We start from the raw sequence: 16370 nt of genomic DNA, 5'->3' as shown, positions 1-16370 counted from the left end.
GACAGTTCTGTATCCCTGTTTTTTTTGCCTAAGTTAGCACCAGTGTGCTTGTTATTTATAACTAGGCTTGCTTCCCCATTTTCTGTGATCTTCACAATATTCCTACAAAACAAATATAGCATAATAGAATGAACATAAGGAATCAGACGAGCATGACCCTGCTATACACACTGAATGTCAAACTTTTAAGAGAATTAATAGTCTCAGACTGTTTCCTCTTTTTTAAAATAGGATTGCAATGCCTACTTTGTTTTAGGGCTGCTTAGAAAGAAGATACAGGTAAGTAAGATACCTGGCAAGAAGCACTCAACAAATTATCATTCCTATTAGTATCCCTATTTCACAAAAGGGAAAACCATGGCTCAGAAATATCAATATTCTACCTACTATATACCACAATGGGAATAAAAACAGGAAAATCCACTGTCTTAACACACAAGATTAAACTCAAAGTGAGAAATTTGTGAACTTAAATTCTAAGTGATTAAGTGGAATTGTGCATTACTTGATGCAAAGAGCTTAATGACAGTTTTACTTATCACCACTCAACTTCTTTTGTTCACTCTAATTTACTTTCCCAAGGTAGATTTTTCCTCTTTGGGAAGAAAATGTACTGCCAGTTGACACAAATATTCTACTCTGCTTGTCAGTTCTATTTCTAGGTAAGGTTTTGTGAATTATTTTTCCAAGGTAGACCACTTACCAGAAAACTGGCAAAAGTAACAAAAAAATTAGGCACTGCACACCAGACCCTTAGAAGGTACCATTCCACAAAGCCCACTCAGCTAAGACCTACAGTGAGGACTAAGGCTGAGCCTGTGAATTTGCCTTGAAGTCTTTTGCCCCTTATGACCTAGAGTTGTTCACATATACTCACTTTTTGCAACTACAGAATTCAGTCTAGACGGAGACTCTCAACTTTGTCTGCACATTAGAATCATTGCAGTTAAGGGTAGGGATGGGGAAAGGGCTCAAAGCAATGAAGCCATAATCTCTGTGAGACTCAGGCATTAGTATTTTTAAAATCTTCTCAGTGATTCCAATGCACAGACAAGGTTGAGAACCACTGGTCTAGATAACGTCGGAGGAACAGGACAGTGGCAGTAAGTTGCAACCCAAGACTAATAAAGCTGGAAAATGATAGCCTAGGGCAATTTTTCTTTGGCCCACATTTAGAAATATTGTAAAGTGCCAACATTTCAAAATTATGAGATTTCACATTAAGTCTGGATTGCACAGGCTCCTCTCAAAGCCCACCTAGCCCAGGGTAGTCCATTCCTAAAATATTTCTCTGGCTCTTGCAGACATCTGAGTTTGAGACTCATGGATGACTTGAGACCCCTGAATTACTATGGTAATAAGGTTGTGCTTTTGGCACTGCTACAGCTGCTACATATCAACATGTGATTGTTTTGCAAACTAATTAGTTCCTGCTCTGAAAACGGCCCTAAACCAGCGTATCATAGCCAGAAAACTGCTTTTCACAAGAATCCTGTATTATTTTTCGCACCCTGAATGTTACTACCTCAAGAAAGATCAACAACAGTTGCCTTAAAATTTGGATTTAATTCCACAAAAAGCATAAAATGAAAACCTCAAAGTTGTCATACTCTGTCTACTCCAATAGTAGGCACTACTTGATTTCCAATTGAGCATTTCTGAGTTGGCTATTTCATCTTAGGTAATTAAGTGGAGAAGTAAATCCCTTAAAATAAACCAGATATATACCAACATTATCCCCAAAGATATGTGAGAAGTCTGAGGGGCCCGTATATTTTCTTGTTTCTGAAAGAGTCACAATTTTCCCATAATGCTCACTGCTTGTTATCTTAAAGCCCCAAGGTCACCCAGTTCCAAGGATAAATGCTGAGCTCAAACGGATATTGGCTGTTTGTGTATTCTTGGTTATTAGTTATAAAACAAATCCTCTAACAAGTTCCAGTAAACTAACCAAAACTCTTTACATTTAAAATTCATTTTTGAATGAATAAATGACTAACAACTGCAAATTACTTGAGCACTACTTATCAAATCATGCTAAACCATTTATTCTCAACTATCACATGTGATAGTCTCCTCGTGAGGAATCTGCAAGCTAGGAAGAGCTACTCCTATCAATGGCTGTCTTCTAGCAATTACGCAAAACACAGGACCTCATCATTGCGAACTATAACAAATTAAAGATCAGAGACAGTATACAGCAACCCTCCAACAGCAGTAGCCATAGGCATTCATACAGTTTTTGATATGGTTTAAAAATCCAATATATGGGATCCTTTTGTAGTTTATAAACGTGATGATTGGGTTTTCATGCTCACATGAGATATGCCTCCCTCTAACGTTGTTACAAGATCTGCGATGTCAGCACATTACCCATCTGATTTTTTTTTAAGTACAATAAATGACTGCTTCTCTGATACTGAATGGGTCATTCTGAGACCAAGATAAGAAAATATGATACTAAGAGGTAGTACAATGTGGTCTGAGTCCCAGATAGAAGGAATTGTGATATCTTGGGCAAGTTACTTAACCTCCTTGAGCCTTATTTTCCTCCTTTGTAAAACAATTTCTACTCCACTTGTTTCACACAGTAACATAAGTAAAGTGCTTTGAAGATGAAAGTGATAAATGAACTCTCATAATTATAGATCCAAAAAAGATAATTAAGTTGTCCTAAAATCTGGACTTATAGCTAGAATCTCAATGACAGGTATCTGACTTTGGAACCTTCTGTAAGACAACTCTTCCTTCATCCCCATGGGAGACATCGCTGTAAAAGTAAGCTAAATGGAAGCAATGTGAGGGAGTTTCGAGGTTAACTGAGATGACTTATTAAAGTATTTTATCTTCAAAAAATTGACATTCAAAGATCTTCTGGGTATCTAATATGTATCACTGTTATAACACAAACAGCAATCTAAATTTAATGTTTGAGACATAGAAATTAGAAAGTTTTCAGAAATTGCTCTGAAGGCATTATTAACCAAATTAAGTGTGGGGGGATGGTCTCATTCACAGTTCCTTGCAAAGAAACTGAACCAAATCTTGACATTTTATATTAAGTAGGAACAGTGAATAAGGCACATAATACAGGTGGCTGTTAGCCACCTAGTCATTTTTTTAACTATAAAAATAAACATAAGTAACTAATGGAATAACAAAATAAAAGTTTATTTTATTAGAATTAGGAATGTTCTTTCCCTCTGGGCAACCTGAACAGTCCAGTTACAATGAAAATCTAAGAACAGTTATTTCCACAGCACAGGGTGCTCTATGCACAAAATTACAGGGTTAGGAGCATTTAATCAATTTACCAATTTGATTGTCTCACCAACCCACCCCATCCCATCCCCCAAGTGCTCTATACCGGGATTTGTAATTAAGTGAATGTCACATTAAGTCCTTTTCTCTCTTGTACTAAATTTCAGCTCCTAATCATGGCTGAACCATTACACTGCAGATTCAACCATTTCAAATGAAGTCAGTATTGGATCTGTTGTATATCTGTGTATGTATACACGTGTATTTAATATATTTATTTAAACACACATTAAACACATACAATCTGGGTTGCAGCACATTACACAGAATTTAGAGTCTGATTATATGCTACTCAATTTTACCATTGGAGTTGTGTCCTGAGCTTTGGATCAAAATTTTATTTTAAATCATTAAAAGTCCATTTGCTGCTCAATGAATCTGCTGTTCAAATGAAGCATGCACTTTTCAAAAGACAATGTAACTGACCTCAAAAAGACAAGGAGACCCTGGTGCTTACTGTGAATAGAGCCCTCTGATAAAAAGACTTAGGTAGGTGAAACAGGGAAGCTGTCATACAAGCTTGCCTATCCCAGCTGGGGACACTGAAGCTACTAACAGAGAAAGCAATTAACTCTGAGACTTCTGTCAAATATGATGATAGCTGTTAAAAGCTTGGAAGTAGAAAAGGCCAGTTCAGCTTGATCCATACAAATCAGGGAATGCACTCACAACTGCAATACCCTCAGGTAGTATGCCAACGCTAAAACTAGAAAGCATCTCTAAAAAGCACTGTTCCTCCACGGGTGGGAGCTGATATTATGAAGTGCACACACTGTTTTTGGATACTTGTTGCAAGGGGAGCATGTAAAGAGGATTCATGACACTCCAACCTAGATACTGCAAAGTTAACTGGTAAGATTTTTTAAAAACATCACACATACACAAAGCATTTTAAGGGACCCACATATATCTAATATAGCAACTCTGGCTGTTTTTCAAAGTTACCAGGGAAAGGAACTTAAGCTTTCTAAAAAAAAAAACAAAAAAACCCAAAAAAAAAAAACAACCAAAAACTCCTTAGTTTTGATAGATGTCTTTTGAGATTGATGCAGTCATTTAAAGTAAAATAAAGTCAAATGGATGACTGGGGGGGGGGGAGAAGGCAGGGGTGGGGGGAAATACAAGAATATGGAAGAAGCAGACACTGAGTTCAGATTTGCACCTGAGGTGGCAAGTGAGGGAAGGAGAAAAGGTACAGGTAAAGTTGATCCTAAAGCGACAAGTGGTTTAAGGAAGCAGCATAAAATACTCAGCAAACATTCACTGATTTTTGATGGGAAAAGAACAGTTGCAAGTACATCTCATGTAACAACCTTTTCTAAAAGGAAAAGTAGGGTTGATTCAGCAAAGCCTAACTTAGGCAAAAGGCCAGAGGAAAGTGAACCTACTTCCCAATGGAGTAATAAGATGTACAATGCAAGAGCAGACACGGCTGCCTCACAAATGGTAAACACTCCCTAGGCACAAGACATTTAAAGGAAGACAAAGAGGTCTTCAGCCCAAACTGGTATTTAACATTTAGACCTCTTAATCTAGTTGCCTAGTTCACTCTGCACTCCTGTATAAAACTGACAGATTTGGGGATGCTGACCTGTTGCAAAACACCACAGCCTAAATGGCCTAAACAGGTATATAGTTAATAAAAACCACCACCATCCTTTACTTTTAACATAGCTCTTAGTAGAAATTTCATAAAAATGGACATCACAGCTAAAATGCATTATTAATTCTCCTATCTGCTGACAATAGAAAAAAAGCAAACTCAGTGATTTCTTTTTAAATGCACTAGATGAGAATGTCATGTTCTCGGGGTGCTCGCCTTCAAACTGAACCCACAGCAACACGCACAAGCAATTTCAGTATCTGCCATTTTAAATTCACAATCTGAGCCTAAGTGAATGGCTATTTTTTAATATTTAAAGCAAAACATTCTATTTGATACCCTAACATAGAGAAGGGGTGAGAGATGAGCCATAACTAAATTAAAAGGCTCAAAGCAGCAATTAAGGGAAAACAAGGAAAAGAAATTTTGAAATGCTTCCTCTAGATGTGACAGGGAGCCTAGGAAGCCTACAGCTGTGTGCATGACATGGGCACACAAGGGCTTGGGTAGAGGCATGAGGCCATGGAGGGAGATTAGGTTGGGGACTGGATCATTCATGAACTGCAGTAACAAAACTCCCTGTTGCAGCTCTTATCAGGACATGGCCTTTAGTCAGAGCTTGACCTTCTTGTGGACAAGAACCCTGATCAAGAGCTGGGAATTCAAGGCATGAGGCCCATGGCCAGCATCAGACATTCCAAAACCAGAAAGGACAAAGTAACCCTTGGAAAGGGAAATTGCAGAGCTCTAGTTAGGTCTTCCAGAGGTGCTAAACCAACACACCTTTTATCCCAACCCCAACCCTGGAAAGATAAAGCAAACTGAAAGAAAATGCACAGCAAATAGACATAATCTTGAAGATTTTTAAAGAATAAATATTTTTTTTGTAATTAAACATTATGCAAACACGTGCCACGCTTGCTTTGTCCATGCATATGCGCTATATACAATTTTGAAAAATACTGTGTTGTCCTCTTGTTTTAAAAGTCATATACAAAGTTTTTTTGTTGTTTATTTAATCCTCTTGCTGCCTACCCCTTCCCCATTCTGAGATTTTCTTTACAGTGAACTAATCATCATTCACTCATGACCTTGGGGTATGAGAGAAAGAGAGTCAGTCTGTGTGTGTGTGGGTGTATTTGTATGTGTAGGGGAGGAAGGAGAAGAGGTCCTTTACCAAAGTACAACAAAATGGCTGGTTGGACATGAAAAGCAGTATCAGGAGCTGTTTGAAATTTTAACTGTACTACACTCAGGAAAAGGAAAAAGAAAAAGGAAAAAAGGAGTCAGCTTTGAGAATGAAGCTACGTTACAAGTTAAAGTTGGAGGGCTTTTAGTGTGTCTGTCACACTTTTGTTGGCGGCCTAGAATACTGTAGTACAATGGTTTATCTACCTTTTTTATTACAATATAATTTACTTAAACTTTCCGTTAACAAAACAGAATTCTGGTACTACAGACCAGCGGTGTCAGAATAGGCTTAGTGCCTCCTTGTTTGTGTTTGTTTTGTTTGTTTTAATTGCATGAGCACTCTAGATGGTAAAGTTTTCAGAGTTCATTTTATGCAGAGCCATTCTCAGTCCTCAATGTATTCCCACAGATCTTTTTCATAGCCTTCATGTACATGCTGTAACAAAACCCTTCGTCGACTCTCACAGTATCTGTAATCAAAGAGAAAAAAACAACTTGTTGTCAAGCCTCCAATAATAAAAAAAAGAGGCATTTACTTATTTTTAAGGCACTCCTACAGTTTATCTAGGCTTGAAACCAAGCCCATTTTTAGTAGAAACTCGTATTTTCAGGACTAGATGTACAGATACATTAAACTGCTTTTAACATTAAAACAGTAATTTTTGAAAGCCAGAATTCCTAGACAGGGGAATTAATTTTAAAGCAATAAAGTGTTAGAAGTTAAGATGGGCCTTAGAAATCATGATTCAGTCTGTAGTTCTATAAATAAATAAACACTTTCAGAAAGAAGTCATTTCATGGGTTATTTATTCACATCTATAAAATCTCTGGTAACTGTACAAGTACTATAAATGTAATATAGTAGCTATATATATATTAGTTAGCAATAAATCTTCAAATCTTCCAAATGTCCAAACTTTCCTCCTACTTTAAAAAGACATTATCATTTTCTAGGAAAAAACTTTAGGGGAAATAGCTTCATGTTGAAAAAATCAAACATTTTGCATCTTCAGCTTAAGAGGTAGCATGTCTTATTTTTTTTAAGGTGATTTTTAATATATATATATATTTATTTATTTTTGAGACAGAGTCTTGCTCTGTTGCCCGGGCTAGAGTGCTGTGGTATCAGCCTAGCTCACAGCAATCTCAAACTCCTGGGCTCAAGCAATCCTTCTGTCTCAGCCTCCCGAGTAGCTGGGACTACAGGCATGTGCCACCATGCCCAGCTTATTTTTTGTATATGTATTTTTAGTTGGTCAATTCATTTCTTTCTATTTTTAGTAGAGATGGGGTCTCGCTCAAGCTGATTTTGAACTCCTAACCTCAAGCGATCCGCCCACCTCAGCCTCCCAGAGTGCTAGGATTACAGGCGTGAGCCACCACACCCGGCCTAAGAAACAGCATGTCTGGAAGCAACATCTGCTCTTAAGACAAAGTAAATCTCTCCTTAGAGATAAAAAAATCTAGTAAAAACTCTAAAAGGTAAATTTCATGGCTCGTTTATCAGTAGCCACAACTCATAGGATTCCCAGGCTAAGACCATCCAATTATCATCCCTCACCCTAAAGGCCACTTGTTCTTTTTGGACTCTTTTTTCCTTGCAAGGCAGCAACTAAACAGTTAAAGCTGAAGAGAAGTAGAATCAGCAGTGGGATAAATGGCTGAATGTCTCCTCTATGCTTGACCAGTACTATTATCCACAATTAGAATCCCAATGGACAGAAGCAATCTGTGAGAAACATGGCAGCAGCTCAGTTACTGGATATGCTAAACCCAGTTTTACTATCACTGAACTTCACTGCTAAGGCATACTAGACCACCATTGGCACAAAGTTTTACTCAATAGCTATTTGAAAAAAATCTTACCTGTACTTATCTTGTACTTTCTGCTTTATATCCTGCAGAGAATCTTGGGAAATATCTCGTTCGAGGTAGCCCGAAAGCACCTCTGTGGCATTCTCTAGATCTGCTTGGTTATTCTGAAAGAAGAATACACAGTAAATTTTGGCTTCAAAGATAAACCTAAAAGATAAAACATTTTAGGTGCTTTGTAGACTATACACTACTCTCAACAATGATTCCATAATTTTCATCAGTGGTTTAACTGCACCTGCAAAGTTCTTTAAAGGCTTTCACCTCTAACAACTTGTTCTTTCTTTACCAGAACAATTTTTAAAATATTAAAAGAGCTAAAGATTCACCCACTACTTTTAGAAGGATACTAAGGACAATCTGAAAGGGCTTAATAAGTCTTTTGGAATCTTCTGGTTCTGTGAACCGCTCTTTGCTAAAAACACAAAGGAAAACTTGAGGAAGAAATAGACACCTATTTCTTTATATGAGAACAATATATGGAAGAGTACGTTTTTATTATCCTTTATTACTGTGGCTAGTTTTGTACATTTTACCCATCTAAATTCCCATCTGCTAGTCAGTCTTATTGTCTAGTCATCTATGGATATCACTTTTAAATAAGCATCTTTCCTAGAAAAAACTTTTATTGCTAAAAGCCTACTTTTAGACATTACTTCTCCATCAAAGGTAAACATCATATTAACTTCTAATACCATAGTGGTTAGTTTTACCCAAATAAAGGCTTTCTTTGAGAACTTATGATGTGTCGGGTACTATATAAATGTATGTCTCCATTTTAAAATAGAGAGAAATAAGATGTTAAGTAATCAACAGAGCCAAAAAGTGATGAAGTAAAGATTAAAATCTAGGGCTAACTCCAGAACCTGCACACTAGCTGGGTAAACCACATCAATCTGACTGTAGCTTAAGACAAAAGAAATAGAAACTTCCTGCATCCTTGTAATATAATATGTTTACCCATATTTTCCAAACAAAAAAGAACCTCTGAGACTCCATATATCTTATCTATGAAAGATCCAGTAGTCTCATGACACAATCTAGGCTTTTTCCCCATCCAGGAACTACTCCTACCTCAAAGATAATGGACTGGTTATTCTTTTTGAGGTAGAAAGCGAAGACATAAGTGTACATGAGTGTGGCACGACACTGGCAGAGGACATCAACTGCTTTCTTCAGGAACTGCACCTCAATCCAGGACATGTTGTGCTGCTGCATCTCTTCCATTTTCTGCTTCACCTGAGCATACAGTTTGTGCTCAAAGCGTAGACTCTGCATGTGGTTCATATAGCGATTACAGTAGAACAGGTACCTCTGCAGGGCTGCCCTAGATCGCTGTTCCATTAAGAAAAATGAGGTCATGTAATTATAAGAGTTGTACACAAAAGCTGATATCAAATTAAGATCACAATGAGGTATCACCTCAACCCTTTTAGAATGGCTTTACCAAAAACATAAAAGTTAATAAGTGTTCATAAGAATGTAGAGAAAAGGGAATTCTTGTATATTGATGGTGGAAATGTAAATCTGTATAGCCATTATAGAAAATGGTATGAAAATTCCTGAAAAAACTAAACATAAAACTACCATATGATCCAGCAATCCCATTACTGGGTATATATGCAAAGGAATTGAAATCAGAATGTCAAAGGGATATCTGCACTCCCATGTTCACTGTAGCATTTTTTCATAATGGTAATAGGCCATGGTAATAAGGAATCCATCTAAGCATCCATTAATGGATGAATGGATAAAGAAAATGTCATAGATATACACACACACAGAGGAATATTATTCAGTCTTTAAAAAGAAGGAAATCCTTTCATTTGTGACAATATGGATGAACCCAAAGGATATTATGCAAAGTAAAATAAGCCAGGCACAGAAAAGGCAAATATTGCATGATCTCACTTATATGTAGAAACTAAGAAAGTTGAATTCATAGAAGTAAAGAGTATAATGATGCTGGAGTGGGGAAGAAAGGGAATGAAGAGTTGTTATTCTAAGGATACAAAGTTTCAGATAGACAGGAGAAATATGTTTTAGGATCCATTGCACAGAAGGATGACTATAGTCAATAACAATGTATTGCATGTTTCAAAATAACAAGATTAAATTTCAAATGCCTCACCATAAAAAATAAGCAAGCAAAGTAATGGATACATCAATGATGGATTTAATAATTCCACATTGTATACATATCAAAACATCAAATTATACCCTATAGATGTATAAAATTATGATCTTTTAATTAAAATTAACATTAATTAATAAAGCTGATAAATTTACTGATGAAACAGTATAGTAATTTAAGCTAAAATAAGGAACAGACATCTACTGCTACCTTTGTTAATTTAATATTGCTTTGAAAGTCCTATAATTGTACTTTCCAATACCATAGCCATGAGACAATATGGTTATTTAAATTTAAATTTATTAAAATTAAAAATTCAGTTCCTCAATGCTCAATAGTCACATGTGGTTAGTGGCTACCAAATTGGACAGAAGTGATAGACTATTTCCATCATTAAAAAGTTGTATTGGATAGCACTGTTCTACAGTATGTACTAATGTAAAACAAGAAGGAAAATTATTTTAAGTAGAAAACCATATAGACAACCAGATATCATATAACTCCTGATATACTGCAAAAGAAAGTTCATAGTAATCAATTAAGTGTTACATGTTCCTCTCCCCACCATCAATAAGTCTGAATTTGATCCAGTTTCCTAAATTAACCACCAGTTTCTAGAAATACAGGGATGGAAGACATCATGGATTTGCAATAGCAAAATCCATAATGTGGGAAATTCTATAGGACAAAAGGATATAATGTCCTCAACAAATGATAATGGAAAAAAATGGCAGTGTTGAGAAGGATCTATAGATTAGAACAGACTCAAGAGATATCAATCAAATTCAACTATAGATCTGTGTGGATCCTGGTTTGAACCAATTGTAAAGAAAAATGTGTAAGATTATTTGGGACATCTGAACGCTAGATAGTTGATACTAACAAAGTACTGCTTTAAAATATATACAGTTTGCCTCTGAACAATATGGGTTTGAACTGGAAAACTTTTTGGAAATTTGCAACAATCTGAGAAAACTCCATGAAAAACTATAGCCTGGGTGCGCCCGGGAAACCCCGTCGCTCCCTTTCCCCTGGCTGGCAGCGCGGAGGCCGCACGATGCCTGGAGTTACTGTAAAAGACGTGAACCAGCAGGAGTTCGTCAGAGCTCTGGCAGCCTTCCTCAAAAAGTCCGGGAAGCTGAAAGTCCCAGAATGGGTAGACACAGTCAAGCTGGCCAAGCATAAGGAACTGGCTCCCTACGATGAGAACTGGTTCTACACACGAGCTGCTTCCACAGCACGGCACCTGTACCTCCGGGGCGGCGCTGGGGTTGGCTCTATGACCAAGATCTACGGGGGACGTCAGAGAAATGGCATCATGCCCAGCCACTTCAGCCGAGGCTCCAAGAGTGTGGCTCGCAGGGTCCTCCAAGCCCTGGAGGGGCTGAAAATGGTGGAAAAGGATCAAGATGGGGGCCGCAAACTGACACCTCAGGGACAGAGAGATCTGGACAGAATTGCCGGACAGGTGGCAGCTGCCAACAAGAAGCATTAGAACAAATGATGCTGGGTTAATAAATTGCCTCATTCGTAAAAAAACAAACAAACAAAAAAACCAAAAAACAAAAAAAACTATAGCCTGTAAACATCAAAAAACTTAAGAAAAAGGTATGTCATGAATGCATAAACTATATGTAGATACTAGTCTATTTTATCCATTTACTACCAAAAAATATATACAAATCTATTATTAATAGTTAAAATTTATCAAAACTTACAGACACACTTACTTAACAGATCATACATGGTGCCACTCATAGTTGAGGGAAATGTAAACAAATGTAAAGAAGTATTAAATCTGCATAAAATTAACTATAGTACATACTGTACTACTCTAATAACTTCAGAGCCACCTCCTGTTGCTATTGTGGTGAGCTGAAATTGAGAATTGAGAATACTGGCTTAAAACACTGTGGGACACTAATCATACGTGACAAACACGAGTGAGCAGTTCATCTCTCCAGAAAATTGCATACTGCAATAAAAAGTGACATCTCCCAGTTCTTACACATTTTCATGGAGTTTAGTACAATCCTATAAACCTTGGATAAAACCATGCAGCCCATACAAAGTACCACTATATACTGGAAGTGCTCCTGATAAGCAAAGAAAAGTCATGACATTATAAGAAAAAACTGAATTGCTTGCTATGTACAGTAAACTGAGGTCTGGAGCTGTGGTTGCTTACCATTTCCATATAAATGAATCCAGTGTAAGGACCATTGTAACAGAAGAAAAGGAAATTCATGAAGCCATTGCTGCAGGTATACTAGCAGGCACAAGAACTTTGCATTATGGGGAATACTTTTTTTTTTTTTTTTGAGACAGAGTCTCGCTTTGTTGTCCAGGCTAGAGTGAGTGCCGTGGCGTCAGCCTAGCTCACAGCAACCTCAAACTCCTGGGCTCAAGCGATCCTCCTGCCTCAGCCTCCCGAGAAGCTGGGACTACAGGCATGTGCCACCATGCCCGGCTAATTTTTTTTTTATATATATATCAGTTGGCCAATTAGTTTCTTTCTATTTATAGTAGAGACGGGGTCTCGCTCTTGCTCAGGCTGGTTTTGAACTCCTGACCTTGAGCAATCCGCCCGCCTCGGCCTCCCAAGAGCTAGGATTACAGGCGTGAGCCACAGCGCCCGGCCCTGGGGAATACTTTTTTATCTCATATTGAAAATGTAACTTTTATGTGGGTGCAGAATTGCTATAAGAAAGGCATGTTAGAGTCTTTTTTATAGATTCCAACATGATTCAAGAAAAAATAAAGTCATTCTACAATAATTAAAGCAAAAGAAGGTGAAGGATCTGGCCGGGCGCGGTGGCTCACGCCTGTAATCCTAGCTCTCTGGGAGGCCAAGGCGGGCGGATTGCTTGAGGTCAGGAGTTCGAAACCAGCCTGAGCAAGATTGAGACCCCGTCTCTACTATAAAATAGAAAGAAATTAATTGGCCAACTAATATATATACAAAAAATTAGCCGGGCATGGTGGCGAATGCCTGTAGTCCCAGCTACTCGGGAGGCTGAGGCAGGAGGATTGCTTGAGCCAGGAGTTTGAGGTTGCTATGAGCTAGGCTGACGCCACGGCACTCACTCTAGCCTGGGCAACAAAGCGAGACTCTGTCTCAAAAAAAAAAAAAAGAAGGTGAAGGATCTAAAGCTAGAAAATTTAATGCCACCAAAGGATGGTTTGATAATTTTAGAAAGAAGTTTGGCTTTTAAAATGTTATGATAACGGGGGTGGGGAAAAAAAATGTTATGATAACAGAAGCAGAAGCTTCTGCTGACCAAGTGACAGCAGATGAGTTCCCAGATGCCATTAAGAAAATAATTGAAGAGAAAGAATTATCTGTCTGAATAGGTTTTTAATGCAGATGGAAGTTCCCTATTCTGGCAGGGCAAAACCACTAAGGACATGTATTATTAATGAAGAGAAGAAAGCATCAGGATTTAAGGCAGGAAGAAATAGGCTAACTCTACTGTTTTATGCAAGTGCAGTTGAGTTTATGACCAGGGTTGTCTTTATCTATAAAGCTGCTAACCCATGAGCCTTGAAGGGAAAAGATAAACACTGGCTGCCAGGCTTTTGGTTGTATAACAAGGCCTAGACAGTTAAGAACCCTTTTTCTATGGCCAGGTGCAGTGGCTCAAGCCTGTAATCCTAGCTCTCTGGGAGGCCGAGGCGGGTGGATTGCTCAAGGTCAGGAGTTCGAAACCAGCCTGAGCAAGAGCGAGACCCCCGTCTCTACTATAAGTAGAAAGAAATTAATTGGCCAACTAATATATATATATAGAAAAAATTAGCCGGGCATGGTGGCGCATGCCTGTAGGCCCAGCTACTCGGGAGGCTGAGGCAGGAGGATTGCTTGAGCCCAGGAGTTTGAGGTTGCTGTGAGCTAGGCTGACGCCACAGCACTCACTCTAGCCTGAGCAACAAAGCGAGACTGTCTCAAAAAAAAAAAAAAAAAAAAAAAAAAAGAACCCTTTTTCTGGATTGGTTCCATCAATGGTTTGGTCCCAGATGTCAGGGTAATCCCTGCCAGTAAGGGATTGCCTTTTAAAATCTTTTGATACTGGACCATGCCACTGGCCACGCAGAACCCCATGATTTAAACACTAAAGGTACTGATCTACTTGCCCCCAATCAGGAGTCATAACCACATTTAAGGTTCATCACATGGTACTCCATGGAAAGGACTGTCAATGCAACAGAAGAGAACACCAATAGGAAGAAGATCATGAAAAACATTATGGAAGAGAACAATATCATGAACATCGGGAAGGATCACATCACTGAAGATGCCACTGTAGGAAAAGCCATGAAAGCCATCCAGCCTGAAACAATAAATTCCTGCTGGAGAAAACTGTGTTCAGAGGTTGTACCTGACTTTGCAGGATTTATGACAGAGCCTGTAATCCTAGCTCTCTGGGAGGCCGAGGCGGGCGGATCGTTTGAGCTCAGGAGTTTGAAACCAACCTGAGCAAGAGCGAGACCCCGTCTCTACTATAAATAGAAAGAAATTAATTGGCCAATATATATATATAAAAAATTAGTCGGGCATAGTGGCGCATGCCTGTAGTCCCAGCTACTCGGGAGGCTGAGGCAGAATGATCGCTTGAGCCCAGGAGTTTGAGGTTGCTGTGAGCTAGGCTGACGCCACGGCACTCACTCTAGTCTGGGCAACAAAGTGAGACTCTGTCTCAAAAAAAAAAAAATGCTTGCTAAATGCAACCACTATCAAAGGGTTTCTTACCACACATACATTATTTCTTTTCATTTATCCTCACCTTCTCATCCTCTCTCCATGCTTTAAAGTATACAAATAATACAGACACTTATTTCTTGGTCCTATTTTTGGTCTCTAGCTTAGAAATACTAATTCTGAACCATATAATTAGCCAACACATGATCCAACATCATACAACATTAAGATACCTCAAAAAATCATTGTAAGCCTTGTTATTTCAAGAGTCAGGTAGATCAAACCTATGCTTTTGAACTGGAATATTATGCCAATTTGAAAACATAATATATGGAAAATAATTTGCTAGGCATTTTATCTTCCCAAAAAAGCACTAATAAAATTTTCAAGCCTGTCAAATTCCCAAAATGGAATGGAAAGCCTAATTTGCCATATTGATATATATGATGCTACAGGACTTAATCTAACAATACCAAAACAGTTTCTCACTAAAATTCAACATGAAACAAGAAAATCCATACAACCACTGCAAATCTAATATAAACTTTCTAATCAAATGCCAGAATCTGAAATGAGAAATATAATCGATAACCTGAAAACAGTTTGGAATACAACAACAACAAAAAACAAACAAAAAAACTACCCCCAAATCCACAAGCCTGAATGCTTAGAAGAGCAGCAGGCAAACTCCGGTCTGCAAGCCAAATCTAACTACCACCTGTCTTTGTAAATAAAGTTTACACAGAACACAGTAACACCCATTCATTTAAGTTTTAGCATTACAAAGGCAGAGGCAGAGTAGTCACAATAGAGACCAAACATATACTATATAAAGCTAAAAATATTTATCATCTGACCCTTCACAGAAAATGACCCACATTCCCTACAGATCTCAGAAAGGGATTCTACTGGCACCAAAATGAAGATCAGATCTAATCAAGGATAACTCATATAATTTCTCTGTTAGGAAATACCATTATCTGGCTAGATTGCTAGACCTAGCTAGACTACTCTTCTTTCAGGATAAGTAAAAACTAAAAGTCCACGATGGTAATTAGGAAAATAAAATGCAGCATAAGAGAAAAGAACATTTCTCTGTGGACTAAAAGAATTACTATAAATTAGAAGAAAATTTTAGAAAAATGTATGGTCTCTTTATTTAGTAGGATTTAAGATGATCATGACTGCTTAAAACAGAAACTGAAAGCCACAAAAGAGAAAAGGCTAAGATAAAACAAAAGAAGATGTAATAACAAAAGGAGCTAAATGAAAAATACAGCAGCAGAATCAAGTGTAAATAAGAGGTTGGAAAAAGCATAACTGTCATTGTCAAACTTTATATAAAAATTATATGGCGTACTAAATTGAATCTAAGGACCACTAGATGGGAGTGGAGAAGGGGTACCAAATGACCTGGTCTCAGTAGATTATGGAATTTTAAAATACTTACAAATTTTTAAATGCACTTAAAAATCTGATGATAATCTAAAGGAAAAAAATGCAAATACTCTAGATCATCTGGATGAATGGAGATGTTACATTTGTGAAATGGC

The 16370-nt window shown here is 37.8% G+C and overlaps 2 protein-coding genes and 1 pseudogene across 3 annotated transcripts in view; 2 read left to right on the top strand and 1 right to left on the bottom strand.

Moving 5' to 3' along the window:
• Positions 1 to 2272: 2272 nt before the first annotated feature.
• Positions 2273 to 2383, top strand: LOC142871810 (uncharacterized; annotated as a pseudogene).
• A 772-nt stretch (positions 2384 to 3155) lies between these two features.
• ARIH1 (ariadne RBR E3 ubiquitin protein ligase 1) overlaps positions 3156 to 16370 on the bottom strand; it is a 120460-nt gene continuing 107245 nt past the window's right edge. For both annotated transcript variants that reach the window (XM_076004534.1, XM_076004535.1), the window contains 3 exons: positions 9062 to 9322; positions 7982 to 8094; positions 3156 to 6585 (listed from right to left, as the gene is read on the bottom strand). In XM_076004534.1, coding sequence (XP_075860649.1) covers positions 6501 to 6585; positions 7982 to 8094; positions 9062 to 9322 — 459 coding nt within the window. In that variant the 3' untranslated portion in view covers positions 3156 to 6500. The remainder of the gene's footprint in view (positions 6586 to 7981; positions 8095 to 9061; positions 9323 to 16370) is intronic.
• LOC105873385 (small ribosomal subunit protein eS19) lies at positions 11126 to 11648 on the top strand. The gene has a single exon (XM_012768238.3). It carries the CDS (start codon positions 11179 to 11181, stop codon positions 11614 to 11616), a length of 438 nt encoding a protein of 145 aa, XP_012623692.2. The 5' UTR covers positions 11126 to 11178; the 3' UTR covers positions 11617 to 11648.

Source organism: Microcebus murinus, chromosome 6 (genome assembly GCF_040939455.1).
Source record: "Microcebus murinus isolate Inina chromosome 6, M.murinus_Inina_mat1.0, whole genome shotgun sequence".
NCBI classification, from domain to species: Eukaryota; Metazoa; Chordata; class Mammalia; order Primates; family Cheirogaleidae; genus Microcebus; species Microcebus murinus.
Note: the sequence above shows the minus strand (reverse complement) of the source record. Positions and strands in the feature narration are given on the sequence as shown.